Below are 13,727 nucleotides of genomic sequence, written 5' to 3'. Positions count from 1 at the left end.
AGACTCTGTGTCAATTTCATCAACAGCAACAAAAGAAGTTTTAATTCAATTCCTTATGTATTATGTTCTATGGTATATTTCTGTTTTTTCCTTGATAATTTTACATGATAGCATGCTTCCTTTACTTCCCCCCGCCCCCAGCTGTAGAGAAACACTTAGTATAAAAAGGAGACATTCAGGAAGTGGGGAAAACAGATGGACTTTTTTGTTCTTTGTGGTTAGTGGGATTTAAGAGCTGAATACGGGTGCTGCATTTTGGCTCCACAGCAAAGAACCAGAATACACATACTGGGGTTTTTTTGTTGTGTTTTTTTGTTTGTTTGTGTGTTTTGCTTTTTTATGGGGTGTGTGTGTGTGTGTGTGTGTTCATTTTTGTTTTGTTTTTTCTTTTTTGTTTTTCTTCTACAGGGGAGATTCTCATTGTCTCACTCACACGTGTGCATACCAGTGACTTTCCTGTCTTCTGCTGTTCTTCCTCATACTTTCTGCATTGGAACTTTTTTGCACGTGTTTTTTTTGTTGCAGGTGAGGCTTTGCAGCACCTGGCAGCAGTGCTCCACTGAGGGGCTTTGCATCCAGTTTAGATGATGTACAAGGCATGCTGATCTTGCATTTTAGTTTGTGAGGTGAGATCCTTTGACTACTATGCAATCCACCCATGCAGAGGTCATCTGAAGCATGAGGCTTCAGGGAACACATACCTGTGGTGGAAGGTTTGATTTATCTGTTATATAGTGCTGCTGTAGCTATGGTTTTATGACTAGCTTATGTTCCTTTATACTATAAAGCCTAATGTCCTTCTAAAGCGTAACTATTATGACCCTTGAACAATAAACTTTCCAGTGAAAAAATCCTTCTGTTAAGGAACAATGATTGTAAAGTCAGGCACTGAAACACTAAGAAATGTATAGGCATTCATTTGTATTCACATATTGTGATATATTTTTCAACCTGCATGATTTGCTTTATTCAGTGTATGAAGTAGACAATACTTAGTGGGTCAGCACAGATATTGCTCAACATTAGGATTACTCAGTGTTTTGTTGTATCTTCCTGATCTAATTTGTGGTCACATGCTTTTATTTACTGTCCCTTATTCACCTGCTCTGAAGCTGAATTTAACTTCCTTATACTTTTTTCTTAAGTGGTGCCTAACGTGGACTCATCTGTAAAAACGTTTATGGCTTGGTTTTACAGTAAGTATATGGAACGAAGAAATGATATCATATCAATTATAGATATGGGCAACTGAGCCCAAGGAAAAAAAAAAAGCTAAAACTACAGCTGACTTCTACTTGTTCCACTTGAAACGTGGCCAGACTTTTCATATCGCATCTGCGCTGCGTGTACCTCACCAATTTCAAGTGTGTCTGTAAGATTACTTCTCCTTCAGTAGTTTAAACCACCCTAAGGAGCCCCACGCCAAGAAATACATCCTCCTGGCCGCGAATTACCGCCGGCCGCCGTCTGACCGCCTGCCTCCCCTCAGCCCAGGGGCCACCCAGGGCCCCGCTCGGCCGGGCCGGGCTGCTGCTCCCCCCGGCAGCACCCCCCGCCGTTTCGGCCCGCTCACAGGAACTGCCCTTGTCACCTCCTGACCCTCGCCGTGAAGGAGAAAGCCCCCAGCCCCCTGGCCCCTGGCCCCAGCACAGGGCTGCTCGGGGTCACACGTCCCCCGCTCGGTGCCGGCGGTGACGCCCCGGCGGAGCCGAGCCTGGCCCGAGCCCGCCAGCCCGGCTCAGCCCCACGGGGCACGGCGAGCTGCCCGCCGCGGCTGAGCGCTGCCCGGCGGCGACCGCCAGGTACCTCCCCCTGCCGCCGCCTCCTCCGCCCCCTTTTGTGGCGGTGCCAGGCGGCCGCCGGGTTTCCTGCTGACGCCGGAGAGCCGCGGATGGGCAGGAAAGGCCGCCGCTGGCTCCCGCCTCGTCCCCGTTTGCCCAGCCGGTAGCGGCGCGGAGCGGCCCGGGCTGCGAGCTCGCCGGGAGAAGCCGGGCGGTGAGGGCGCAGGTGCGGGGCAGGCCCGGGCGGCCGCGCTGAGGAGACGTGCCGGCCTCGCCCAGCAACGCAGTGGGAAGCCCCCGGCCGCGGGCCGGTATGGCAGCCCCCGCTTTTTGAATGCGTTCAGCCGCCCCCCCGCCACCGATGGCCGAAGCCTGGAGGCTGGAGGAGGACGAGGAGGAGCTGCGGGAGCTCGGCAGGAGGCACCGGAGGGTCGCCCTGGGCTCGGCGGCAGGTGAGGGGCGGGCGCGCGGCGGGCCGTGGCGTCGCTCGCTTTGGGCCGGCCCCGGCCCCGACCCGCTCGCCGGGCCTGGATTCCTGTCAGGGGCTGGGCGGCCTCGGCGGGGCCGCCCCAGTGTGTGTCGTCCCGGCCTCTCCGCCCTCGGGTCAGCTCAGGTGCACCCGAGCCGCGGGCCGGCATGAGCCGCAGGCATGTCCAGCTCATGGGCTCTGCTGCCCGAGGCTCAGCCCCAGCCTGTGCCCTCTCACAGCTGATGCTAACACGGCGTGCGCTGCCCACCAGAGACACGGCCAGACGCTTAGGGTGCGGTATCAGGAAATAAAATTCTTTTCTTCTTGAAAGTACCAAGGTAGAGGAACACCTCGATATCAAAGTTCTCCCCATGTAACCACCTGTGTGTGGGTATGGACAGCAGGCCTTGGCAAACAAGAGGCAAGAACTGGTGTGCAGGAGAAGGCGTAGGGACCGGAAATTGGGAGCAAGCAGATTGGTACAGCCCAATAGAGAGACTTGGAGGCCACAATACGCTTTTATTTGAAGTGTCGAAATCCAGTGGACCCTGGTAGCAATTGAAAGTATTTAATTCAGACATCATCGTTAATTGAAGGGCAATGCATCTATCACTTTTCTGTAGTCACTGAGGTGTGAATGTAGGCTTTCTTTTTCTGTCAATGTAAAATTCCCTCTAGAATGAATAATTTTCCTAAGGTCTGTTTCTAGGGGAACTACAGGCACACTGCATATTTAAAGTTGAATTCCAAAGATTCTGATTTTTAATTATTATGATACAACTTTAACAATGTAGTAACTTATACAATTCACGTGGTTTTGCATGCATTTGAGCAACAAGAACTTGAGTGACCCCTCATAGATGACAAAAGCGCAGCAATTTGAGGGATGCAGAGGAAAATTTGCAACATCCAGGCCCTGTGGCTTCCAGCCTGTGGCTTCCAGTGACCCTGGTTGTGTCACTGCATTTCTGGGCAGGTGCAGGATTAGCAGGAGCCTATTGAAATCATTGTGGCTTGGCCTGTGTGCAGGGTTTTGTCTTGTCTCGGGTAGCGTGCAAAGAAAAGTGTTGGTTCCTGTACGGTTTCTCCAATAGCTAAATGTTCGAGCTGCTAGTTATGATGTGTGGTTTTTAAAGGTGTTTCTTTTGGAGATTTCTATTAGTGAAAAACATAATTATTTCTACAGTTGGTATATGTATATACTCTTTGCCTTCTTCTTGTGGAACAAAGCTTGCACCCAGAGTTTGCCTTTGGGGAAATGCTATGAATCAGTAATAAAGGGCCTGTATGCTTTCCTAGTTTTTGTTATTATTTTGCCCTGACAACCGTCCTTTGAAATGGGCCCAACACTGCTTACCTTACTAGTGTAAAGTATGTGTGAATGACTGGCATTCTGCTTTAGCTGTCTCGCCTTCTTTCCATCTGTTCGCAAGACTCTACAGTGGAAAATGGCACAAAGATTCCCAGCGGAGCATTCTTAAAGCAACCATTAAGAATATCACCCAAGGTGGATGAGTTACCTCTTCTTCCCTTACTTGACAATTCTCTTATGCCTTAATTTACAAGCCTATTGAAAAGAAGTGCTTTTTTCATATAACGTGCAGTTATACTGCCAAAATGGTAATGTAAATAGGTGTTAGATAAGCCTGTTGGATGTTTTTGTAGGGTTTAGGAAAAGCTGTAGTTGCATCTTAGCAGACTGTCAATTTAGGCGTATCAGTCTGTCAAACTAATGGTAAATGTGAGCAACTTGAATTTACAGTATGTTGAGCTTATGCATAAAGGTGCATAAGAGCGGTTGCTCACCTTTGTCCTGCACGTACAAGGCGTGTATGCAAAGTGGTACTTTGGAAGTTGAAAGTTCACAAATGCTTCTGACTTAGTAAATTCTCAGACATGTAGTTATCACTGTTTTATTGGAGGACCAGAACACAGGAGACGATGAAACGAGAAAGAAGTATTTTCCCTTGAAGCTAGTCACAGTTGTGCCACATCAGGTACTGTAGGATGGAGCCAGGTAAACTCATCCAACAGCTTGCTGCTGCTAGGGGTGTGGTCTCTTTCATGGAGGTGAACTTCTGTTCTCTCCCATATGCCAGCTCTGCTACTTGTCCAGCCTCTTGGTGAGTGAAGGGACCAAAGCTGTGGTTTGGTGGCAGCCTGGGCTGATCTACCCAGTGGCTGCTGAGGCCTGTCTTGGAGCCCTTGCACTTGCTGGAACCTGCACCAACCTGTTCTGGTACGTTGGTCAAGTAGAGAGCTATTTTTCTTTTTCTCTTTAGTGGATAGGAGCTTGCTGATTCAGCTCGCTGGAATGGTTTTGTACAGGTTCTAGTGAATGTTGAAGCTGGCACAAGAGAAAGAGGAGGAACATGCAGCGGGAGGGAGGTAAGAGACCATGCCAGCCAGGAATTAGGTTGCTGTGAAACTGCAGCCTGCAAGCTGTTAGAGATTCATTCATGTGGGGTTTTCTATTTGGTTGGTTGGGGGCTTGTTTGTTTGGCTGATGTTTTTTGCTGGATTGGACTGAGGGGCTTTTTTGACGGTTTAATGAGCTGAAGAGGCTTGCTTAAGCACTAGACAAGTGCCAGAGCTGATGTTAAAACAGGGAATGAAAACTTGGGAACATGAGCAGATGAAATCGGCAGAACCATCCTTGTTCATGGAGCAGTCACATCTCAGCTGACTTGTCTGCCTGTTCTTACCCCACTACATGTCATCATGATGGAATTGTCTTCTCTGTATTCAAGAAAGCTTTTTATTAGCATGTTCTGGAAAAACTGGGAGAAGATATTAAGTAGAGCAGTTTGAGACTTTTCTGATTAAAAGATTTTCCCTTTGAGAAAATACCGATTGATTGGGGGTTTTTTTATATGTATAGTTTTTTAAGTACTAGGTAGGAGAACTAGGACACATTCTTTAAAAACTGAGAAGAATGAAAGTAGCTGCATAGGTTTTTTAAACTGAATCAGCTAGTCACCTGCTGTGGGAAAGGAAGCCAGCCAGCCTTGTTGGTTTTTTTTACTGCAATGTTAATAAGTAAAATAATGTGATTGATTTCTACCCCACTTGTTGCATATTTCTATCATGTTATTGCTCTGGGAAGTAATAAAGAACACTGGATTTTTACTGGAGTTTTTGGTTTATGATGTATTTTTATTTGGTTTGTTTTTAATAAAGTAGAAACAAAAAACCCCCAACAAACCATAAACACAACCAACAAAAAACAAACTAAAATCCTATTTCCCCAAAGACTTACAGACATTCTCCAGTCTAACTTTGGAACTTAATCTGGCATGCTTTCCTATTTTGACTAGCTTTTGATTCTGTGACTGCTGACTAAAATAAGTGGATTTGCAGGAAGTTTTTTAGTGAATATAGTAAATCTTAGTCACGAACTGCATTGGTTTGTTGTGTGTCTTTGCCGCCGCATTAGGGCTGAGGGAGAATCTCAGTATTCTGATGTTATCTAAAGTGCACAATAAATTGTTAACATATTTGGTATCTGTATTTGAATTCTGGTCAGTGTTCCTTGAGAAAAAATAGCCCATCGTGGATGTGGCAGATGTTTCCTTATTTAAAATAAAATTGCCAAGTATAAAAGTCAATAACGAAATTTATTGGAGTTCATAATGAAGAGCTATTGTGATTTGTACTTTAATGTGTGGTTAAAAGTACAGACGGTCAATAATACAAGGAAAGGCTTTGACTTAATTTAAATTGCTCTGTTTTACTTATCGCAAATGCTTGTCAGTGGTTTGTTCCCACACAGAGGCTGTAAATTTTGCACACGAGTTTTGCTATGCTGACTGAAACATCACTGTGGGTTTTTTTGGTTGTTTGGTGTTTGGGTATTTTTGTTTTTCATATCCTGTTTTTCCGTAGAATTCCAGATGCTTTCTGGAACTTTTTTGACTCTTGTGGGTAATTTTAGATTATGGGTGAAATAATCTATTTTTGGTTCATTGATTGACTGAGTGCTTTGGGATTTTTTTTTTTTTTTTTTTGCCAAAACAAGATCTAGTTCAGAGTTGGATCAATTCTTTACACTCCCAAAACTTCCACATCAAACTGGCACTGACTTGTTTCAGAAGCTGAGAACAATGAGCTGTGTCCAATATAACAAATTAAGGCTGAATATTTCACTGCTCAACATGTTGGGTGGTTATGGGGGTATATTTGTGTAGTGTATCTGATGAAATTCTGTGAACAGTAATTTGCAGGCATCGTAGACTTTTTACAGATAAATTAAGAATTGGAAAGAAGAATGCTGAGCAGTTGTTCACATCTTAATGCAAAATATGTGTTTGGCCTTAAGAAGGAAAGTATAAGATGGTCTGAGATTCTTCATGGAATTCTTAAGTTGGATGAAGTGATGATGTCCTTCAGTGTTCACTGGATCATACGTAACATGAACAGCTCAACCTTAGTACTCCCCAAGAGAAAGCATGATTAGGAAAAAGGTGACTGCAAGACTTATTAATAGTCACTGTGTTCTTCAGATCTTCACTAAATCTTGTATTTATATTTAAGAAGTCGAAAGATTTGTGTGTTACCGAAGTCAGCATTTTTCAGCTGGAAACTTCTTTGTCTGCATGCCTGCGTCCTTCAGTGCTGATGTGGAATTTGTTCCGCTTGTCAATAGTGAGAGTACCTGTTTATTGTCTCTTATTTAGAGAAGAAAAAAAAAATCCCAATAGAGCTGATCAACTGTCTTGAATAAATGTATAAGTCTACCTATGATCTGCTGGTCAGTTCCCCCTTAAAAAGGGGCCTGGGAGGAGAGTTGGGGGAGTGGGAATGGCTATTTGTTTTATTTATTTAATCCATTGACTCACAAGTTCCAGAAGTGGTAGAACTGATTGCCAGCTGGGTGTCTCTTCCCTCTTTCTCCTGAGATTCAGTCTGTTTTGTTTTTGTAGTCCCAATGCAGGCTAAAGAGCTTCAGTTTTAATAATTGCTTGAGGCACCACCACAGTAAAACGCTTAAAATACAAAGAGCACAAATAACGTAATTCCTCTGTAATAATCTCTTAACTGGTGCTAATATGTTGTATCATGTAAGTATTAAAAAGATTATCTGATTAGGCCTTTTCCGTAGCCCATTGAAGTTACTGTACACATTTCCAGTAAATTTCATAGTATTTGAATTTAGCTTGCTTGAGGTAAATGTAAGATAATAACTCAGGTTTTTTGTGGAAGTTAAATAATGTAGCCTATACATGGAAATTCACGAACATATCTTGACATTCAAGTGTACTGTCAGTGTCAAGAAAAAAAAAAAAGTTTGCAGTTAATTGACCAAGAGTATAGACTGAACCACAGAAATGTATATTGTCTAAAGAAACAGGCTGCTAAAAATGAAGGCTGCTCTAAGGAAAGTGACATCTGATAGTCAATAAGGGGACTCCCTAGCCAAGGAAGCTCTAGAAGGACAGATAATAATAATAATTATTAAGTGATGAAATGAATGATCTTTGTTTAGCTTATAGCCAAAGCCAGACACAAAAATGTATCATTGCCTAGGGAGTGGTGAGTTTGTAGCCAAAGAAAATAACCCATTGAATTATGATTACCTGAAGACCTTGTTGTTAACTGTGTTGCAAGCAATCATTTCCTGTCAAGGTAACAAATAATAAATCTGGGTTGTTGTATAAAGAATGGTGATAAACGCAAAGGGCAGAATGAGTCATAACCTCTTTGCAACAAGCTTTTACCATAGCGTTTGTTATTTACAGATGGAAAAAACTTAAAAACAAATATTAATTTGTAAATAAATTTGTTAATATTTGCTTTTGACCGTATAGCCTTAATTTAAAATCTTGAAACAACAGAGAAGTGGTGTTGACACTCCATTAAGAACTGACGTAGTTCTATGTGTGTTCTTTCAATAAGTCTCTCTTACAATATGTACAGTATGAAATCAAATTTTATTTTGATAGCACTTAAAGCTAGACATAACTTCTTCTGTTGATGCTGATTATCTATAGTTATATACAGTACTTTACATTTAGCATAGTTCAGTTTCTTTGTTTTGATGATTTCGTGTTTGAGGCCATTGGATTGTTGGTTTGACGCTTTTGTGGTTTTGGCTATGGAAATGTTGTCTGGAAGGGAGCTACGGGGTCACCTCATCCAGCCTCCTGCTTGAAGCAGAACTGTTTCCAAGGCTGGATCCATCCAGCCAAGGCTTTGTCCAGCTGTGTCTTGAAAAGTCTCCCAAAAGAGCAGGATTTATTGCCTCTGCAGGTAACCTGCTCCAGTGCTGCACTACTTCCTAGTGAAAGAATTTTTCCTCACGTTCAGCCTGAACCTCCCAAGCCACAGTTGTAACCCTTGACCATTGTAATGTTGCTCACTTACACCAGGAAGAGTTTGCACTTGGGATCTTTGTTGCTACCCTTCAAGTAGCTGCATGGTGCTGTTACATAGCTGCTTTACCTCCAGAAGTCCAGCCCCTTCAGCCTTCTCATTGTGTCATCCTGCCTCACTTATTCAGGTTCTGAAACTGTACAAAATGGAGTGGAAGCACTGGCTTCATTGCTGGCCAAGATTTTTCTCTTCACTTGGAAAACAGCATGCACCAAAGTTACTGAAGCATTCCAACAGCAGACTTGAGAAGACAGTGTATTAATGTCATCTGTTTATCTGTGGTTTATGTTTGGCAAGCATCCTTCCTTTCAGTGAAGGACAAAAATAAGTTTTGGAGGAAAGCATAGATTTAGTGGTTGATAGCACACAGCAGGAAAACTTCCTTTTTTTCCCTCAGCGTTGTATGAATTTTGAAAAACACAGGATTTTATGGTCATCGATATTTTTAAATTGACTGTCTGATGTAGTGCTGTGTTACACTAACTGCTTCAGGTGGTATGGTAAATCAGCAGAAACTTATATGGATTGCATCTATTATTCTAAAAATATCAATTTGACATTCTGACTTGAGAATTTAGAATCTTCTTACAATATTTAATGGAATTCTAAGCAAGATGTTTCAAATATCAACTTAGTTGGTTTATGAAGTCTTGCATGTGTTACGAAACAAATCTATACCTGCTTTCTATCTTGTATGTAGCTGTTCTTGGGTCCAGCTCGAAGGGCTGGATGAAAGCAAGGCTGAAAATGTTTACACCGTAGTAAAAGTATGCAACAGATCTCACTGTTATTTTTCTTCCCTACTGCCTTTTTTTCCCCTCAAGCTTTGTAAGAAGTTGTTGTGTTTATTTAGTGTGTGAGTCACCACCTCAGTCAGCTTGTTGAGGTTTTGGAGAAAATGTGATTGGGTCACAACATGCAGAAGATTTCAAATGACTGACATTATCACTCCTATAACTAATAGGTGTACTGCTTCAGCCTTTCAGAACTGTGATAGTAGCCTATGTGTGCCTCATTGTGCAAACTGAAAAAAGCATGGAACAAGAATTTTATAATTTTCATGTCCTTAGGAACATGATACTAGATAAGACAAGATCAGACTAGTTCATCTTCTCAGCTAACCCATTTCTTACGTTTGCCTACAAGTGTCTTCAGGAAAGTGTGCAAGAAACATCTCCTAGGGTACAGTTTTTACATCCAAGAGAGGTTCCTTCCCCTCTGCAGTCAGTCTTAGCAACTTCTTGAAGGTTGCATTTGAAAAACCCTGCTAATTACTTGCCAGTGGATTCATCTTTCATGGATTCAATTCCTTTTTGTAATCCACTTACCCTTTTGACCTTCAAATCTTACATGGTGGTAAAGAGAACAATTATCCATTATATAAAATCAGTTACTACCTTTTACATACTGGTTGGTATTTTTATTGTATATTCACTAGTTCTTGGATTATGATGAGAAACTTCTTATCTATATTTTGCTTTTTTAATATGGTTTTGAGCATGATGATATACACTCTTAAAATTGTAGGTAAATTTTCAAGCACTGTTTCCTACAAAGGGGTTTCTGATGCATTTTTCTTCTAGACAGAATATTGTATGTATTAAACAAGCTGTTAGATGTTTTTCTTCAGCTATAACATTTTGATTCTATTTGTAAGAGGTAAGCTGCAATTAGTATCAGTTGTTTTCTTAAGATGATAAATTTGTATTCATCGTGCACTCTGTCTTGCATTAAAACCTGACCACTCACTATCACAGATCTGCACATGAAAATTGATTCAGGTTGCGCACATCTGTGTTAAATCATTTACAAGGATTTTTGAGTGAACTGTGCAGCGTGATGTTATTAATGATTAAAATACTGTTGGCTCATCCTGTTGAAGCGATGGGACATAAACGCCTGGAAACAAGCTCAGCATTTTGATAACTTTCTCATAATAAATTGCTCCATCAGCGTGCTGTATTCGTTTTATGACTGTCTACACTGTAAATCTAGGGCCCAGAAACTAATAGAAATGTGAGACTTGGGATCAAAGTAAAAGTTTCGGAAAAAAATCTCTCTCCTTCAACCTAGTACTTTGAAAACGACATTGTCAGGTGCCACAGTTAATCTGATAGCAAATGCTGCAAGCTTGTGTCAGTTGTCATAAGCTTGTCAACTGTTGTAAGTATGTATGAAGAAACACAAAGTGACCTCCAGACTGGAATGGTGAAGTTCACCTGAGAACGGAGTTCCTGAGGGTGGGACACCTGCTGTAGTCTACCATGTCCATTATTTAAGCAGTTCAAGACAGTGCTTGAAAGAGCGTCACTACCAGCGTGGGACAGGTATCACTGAACGATGAGATGGGATAACGCTGCAGACCTCACCTGGCGCACTTCATGGGCATAACTTCATGATGACAAAATCTATTTTTCCATGCTGGTGTGCAAAGCTTTTCATAGATCACCAACATAATCCCTGGGAAATGCATGGTAGCTGCTTCTGTGACATTAGGCACACTACATTTCTCTAATTGGTCTCCACTAGCTTGATGTTGGTGGATCCATTATCAAGAACTATTTAACTGAGGTCCGTCATTATGGTATTTTACTCTTGGCACAGTAGCGACGTAGAAGTACTTATTAGTGTATTTGCAGAGGCTGGATGCCTCTGACATGACCTGTAGGCCTTTTTGGCGTGTGCACAGGAGTGGGAAGAGAAGAGGTCTGGGAGTGCATGGGAGGAAAGGTATTTCTCCAAAGTACTGAAGAGCTCTGGCGTTACCAGAATGCCCAGGAACACTGTGTTTATCTGTGGTAAACACAGCATCTTCCTTTCTTTTGAGGGCTTCTGGATGCTTATGGCTTTGCCATCCTTTTGCTTGGTCATTTGAAGTTGCTTTATGGTTTTTGAAGCTTCTCATTGCACAGTAGGGAAACTGCTTTATGTTACCATGAATAGCAACTGAATGGATGGAATTTACATTTAGAAGACTGACGACAAGATGCACTAGCCTGGTGTCAAGGCTAGAAGCAACTTTAAAAATACTTTTATAAAAGCTGATTTTTCTGTTTTGCATTTTTTGACGTAGTGGTGCAAGGAGGAAGTACAATTGTTAAACGTGGAAAAACAGATGAGAAAGCTCTGTGAAATACTGTCATTTCACAGGAGCCCAGAGATTGGTGCTGTCAACTTTTGTCTAAAGTACAAGGACCACATGTGAAGAATGAAAGGTGTATGAATCGAATATGACTGGTTGTTTATGAGGCATTTCTTAGAATTGTGACTTAGAGCTTTCATTTTATATACAGAGAAACTACAGTATTTTTATTATGATTTGTATGTGTTTTGTAAATTGTGCTGGATTAAATAATGTTTTCAGTTTTTAAAAATTAATACACCAAGCTGTGTGTTGTGAACAGTAATATTTTTGCTGAGCATGCCTGAAGTTCTCACAAAGTGGTATTGGAGCCTGGTGCTCTGGAAGGGTTGGCTGCCTCTCTTTCATCACAGCAGGTGCTCTTTCTGTTCTGTGGCCTGCTGTTTTCTTATTGTCCCACTCTTTTTTCTTCCTGTCTTTTTTTTTTTTTTTTAATAAAACATTGTTATCTTCTTGTGTTTTGGAGCTTGAGAGGATACCTGTATGTCCCCCATTGGCTGGGCAAGTGGATCTGTGTTAGGAAGGTAATGGCACTGTTGTCCAGTGGCTGCATCTTTCAGTCCTTGTCACAGTCACTGAGGACCTGTGGGGCTTCCTCAGAAATCCTCTGCTCTTTGGCACCCTTGCTGATTAACCAGTGCTCCCACTGTTCAAATTGGCCTTTCATTTCAAACTCCTGTCTCAAGCTGTAGTAAGATCCTAATACAGTGTTGGTCATGTGAGTCTGCACAGCTTCATTTTCCCATGGATGTGAAAGACGTGGCTACAGAGCGGCCAGATTTAGTGCACAGACAGGTCTTCTGCAGGAGGTGAAATCACAGTGCAAGGAATCCAGCTGTACATAGTGACTTCTGGTCAGGATGGTCCTCAAGTACCAAAGGTGACATGTATACAGATGTACGCACACATTACACCAGTAACAAAGGAGCCTGAGGTACCTTAAAGGGAATTTGGTAGATGTTTAACACTTAGTTTTGCATAGATGTGGATAAACTCATCTCACACCTCAGTAAAATGTCTTCAGAATGCCAAGTGACTCACGTGTTAAAAAAATTAATTTTGGATGCTGGTCTCTACATTATCAAATGATATGCATTAAAATATGACATGTTTCAAGAATAAACAAGTGCTGGGCTTCCTGTTTTGTGGAATACTAGCCTGGAGTTGCACAGCTTTCAAGTGTGTGCTCAAAGCTAATGGATGAGGGTTATCTCAGGTTGAAACAATTTACATCATACATCATTTACATTTACAACATACATCATTAAATCAACTTTTTACACCTTTGAATTAATCCCTTTTATGATGTTTCTAGATCTTGTAATCTTTATTTTATCGTAAAGCACAAGAGACCTTTTTGGGAATGATCCATGTTGTTGTGCATGTGAGAAGCAATTGCTACATTCCCTTATCAGAATTTTTTATTTCTGTGTTACTGTTGGACAGAATTACCAATGTCACTGGAGGAAAATATTTTGTTAACAGGCTAATTTCAAATGCATTTCTGCAGAAAATCAGTACTTGCAAAAAACAGTTAAGGTTTAAGAATGTTCTCTTGTTAGGTGCCTTTATGTGGACTGGGTGAACAATTTGATGATTCTTTTATCATAAATAGTGACAAGGGACCACAAAATATTCCAAAAACAAGCTATTGAGTATTTCAGCGGTATCTTAAGAGAAGTAAATATTGTTATTTGCCTGCTATGTTTCTTCTAGTTTTATAGAGCTTGTTCTTTTATGGTTGAGCGTGTTACAATCTTTTAATAAGTTATTTTCTTTTTCTCTGTGTCGTTTCATCCCCCTAGTCTCAAAATTCCTCCCCAAGTGCAGACCTATGCACTTAGTTGCACTCATCATAATGTCTAATTCCTAAACTGGAAGCACCGTTGTCTCTATTGCTGTCACTGGCTTCATAAAATGAAATAATCTAGAAAGGATTTTTTCTTGTATGTTTTAAAGCTGA

At 41.6% G+C, this 13,727-nt stretch overlaps 1 protein-coding gene across 1 annotated transcript in view; it reads left to right on the top strand.

Moving 5' to 3' along the window:
• Nucleotides 1-2,115: 2,115 nt before the first annotated feature.
• The window catches only part of SH3D19 (SH3 domain containing 19), a gene marked incomplete at both ends in the record, with an annotated part of 79,742 nt that continues 68,130 nt past the window's right edge, over nt 2,116-13,727 (top strand). The window contains one exon of the mRNA XM_080343806.1: nt 2,116-2,233. Within this exon, the coding sequence (XP_080199932.1) occupies nt 2,116-2,233 (118 nt within the window). The remainder of the gene's footprint in view (nt 2,234-13,727) is intronic.

This window comes from Nesoenas mayeri (assembly GCF_963082525.1).
Source record: "Nesoenas mayeri genome assembly, chromosome: 4".
Classification (NCBI taxonomy): domain Eukaryota; kingdom Metazoa; phylum Chordata; class Aves; order Columbiformes; family Columbidae; genus Nesoenas; species Nesoenas mayeri.
The sequence above is the reverse complement of the archived record's forward strand: the minus strand, read 5'-3'. Positions and strand labels throughout refer to the sequence as shown.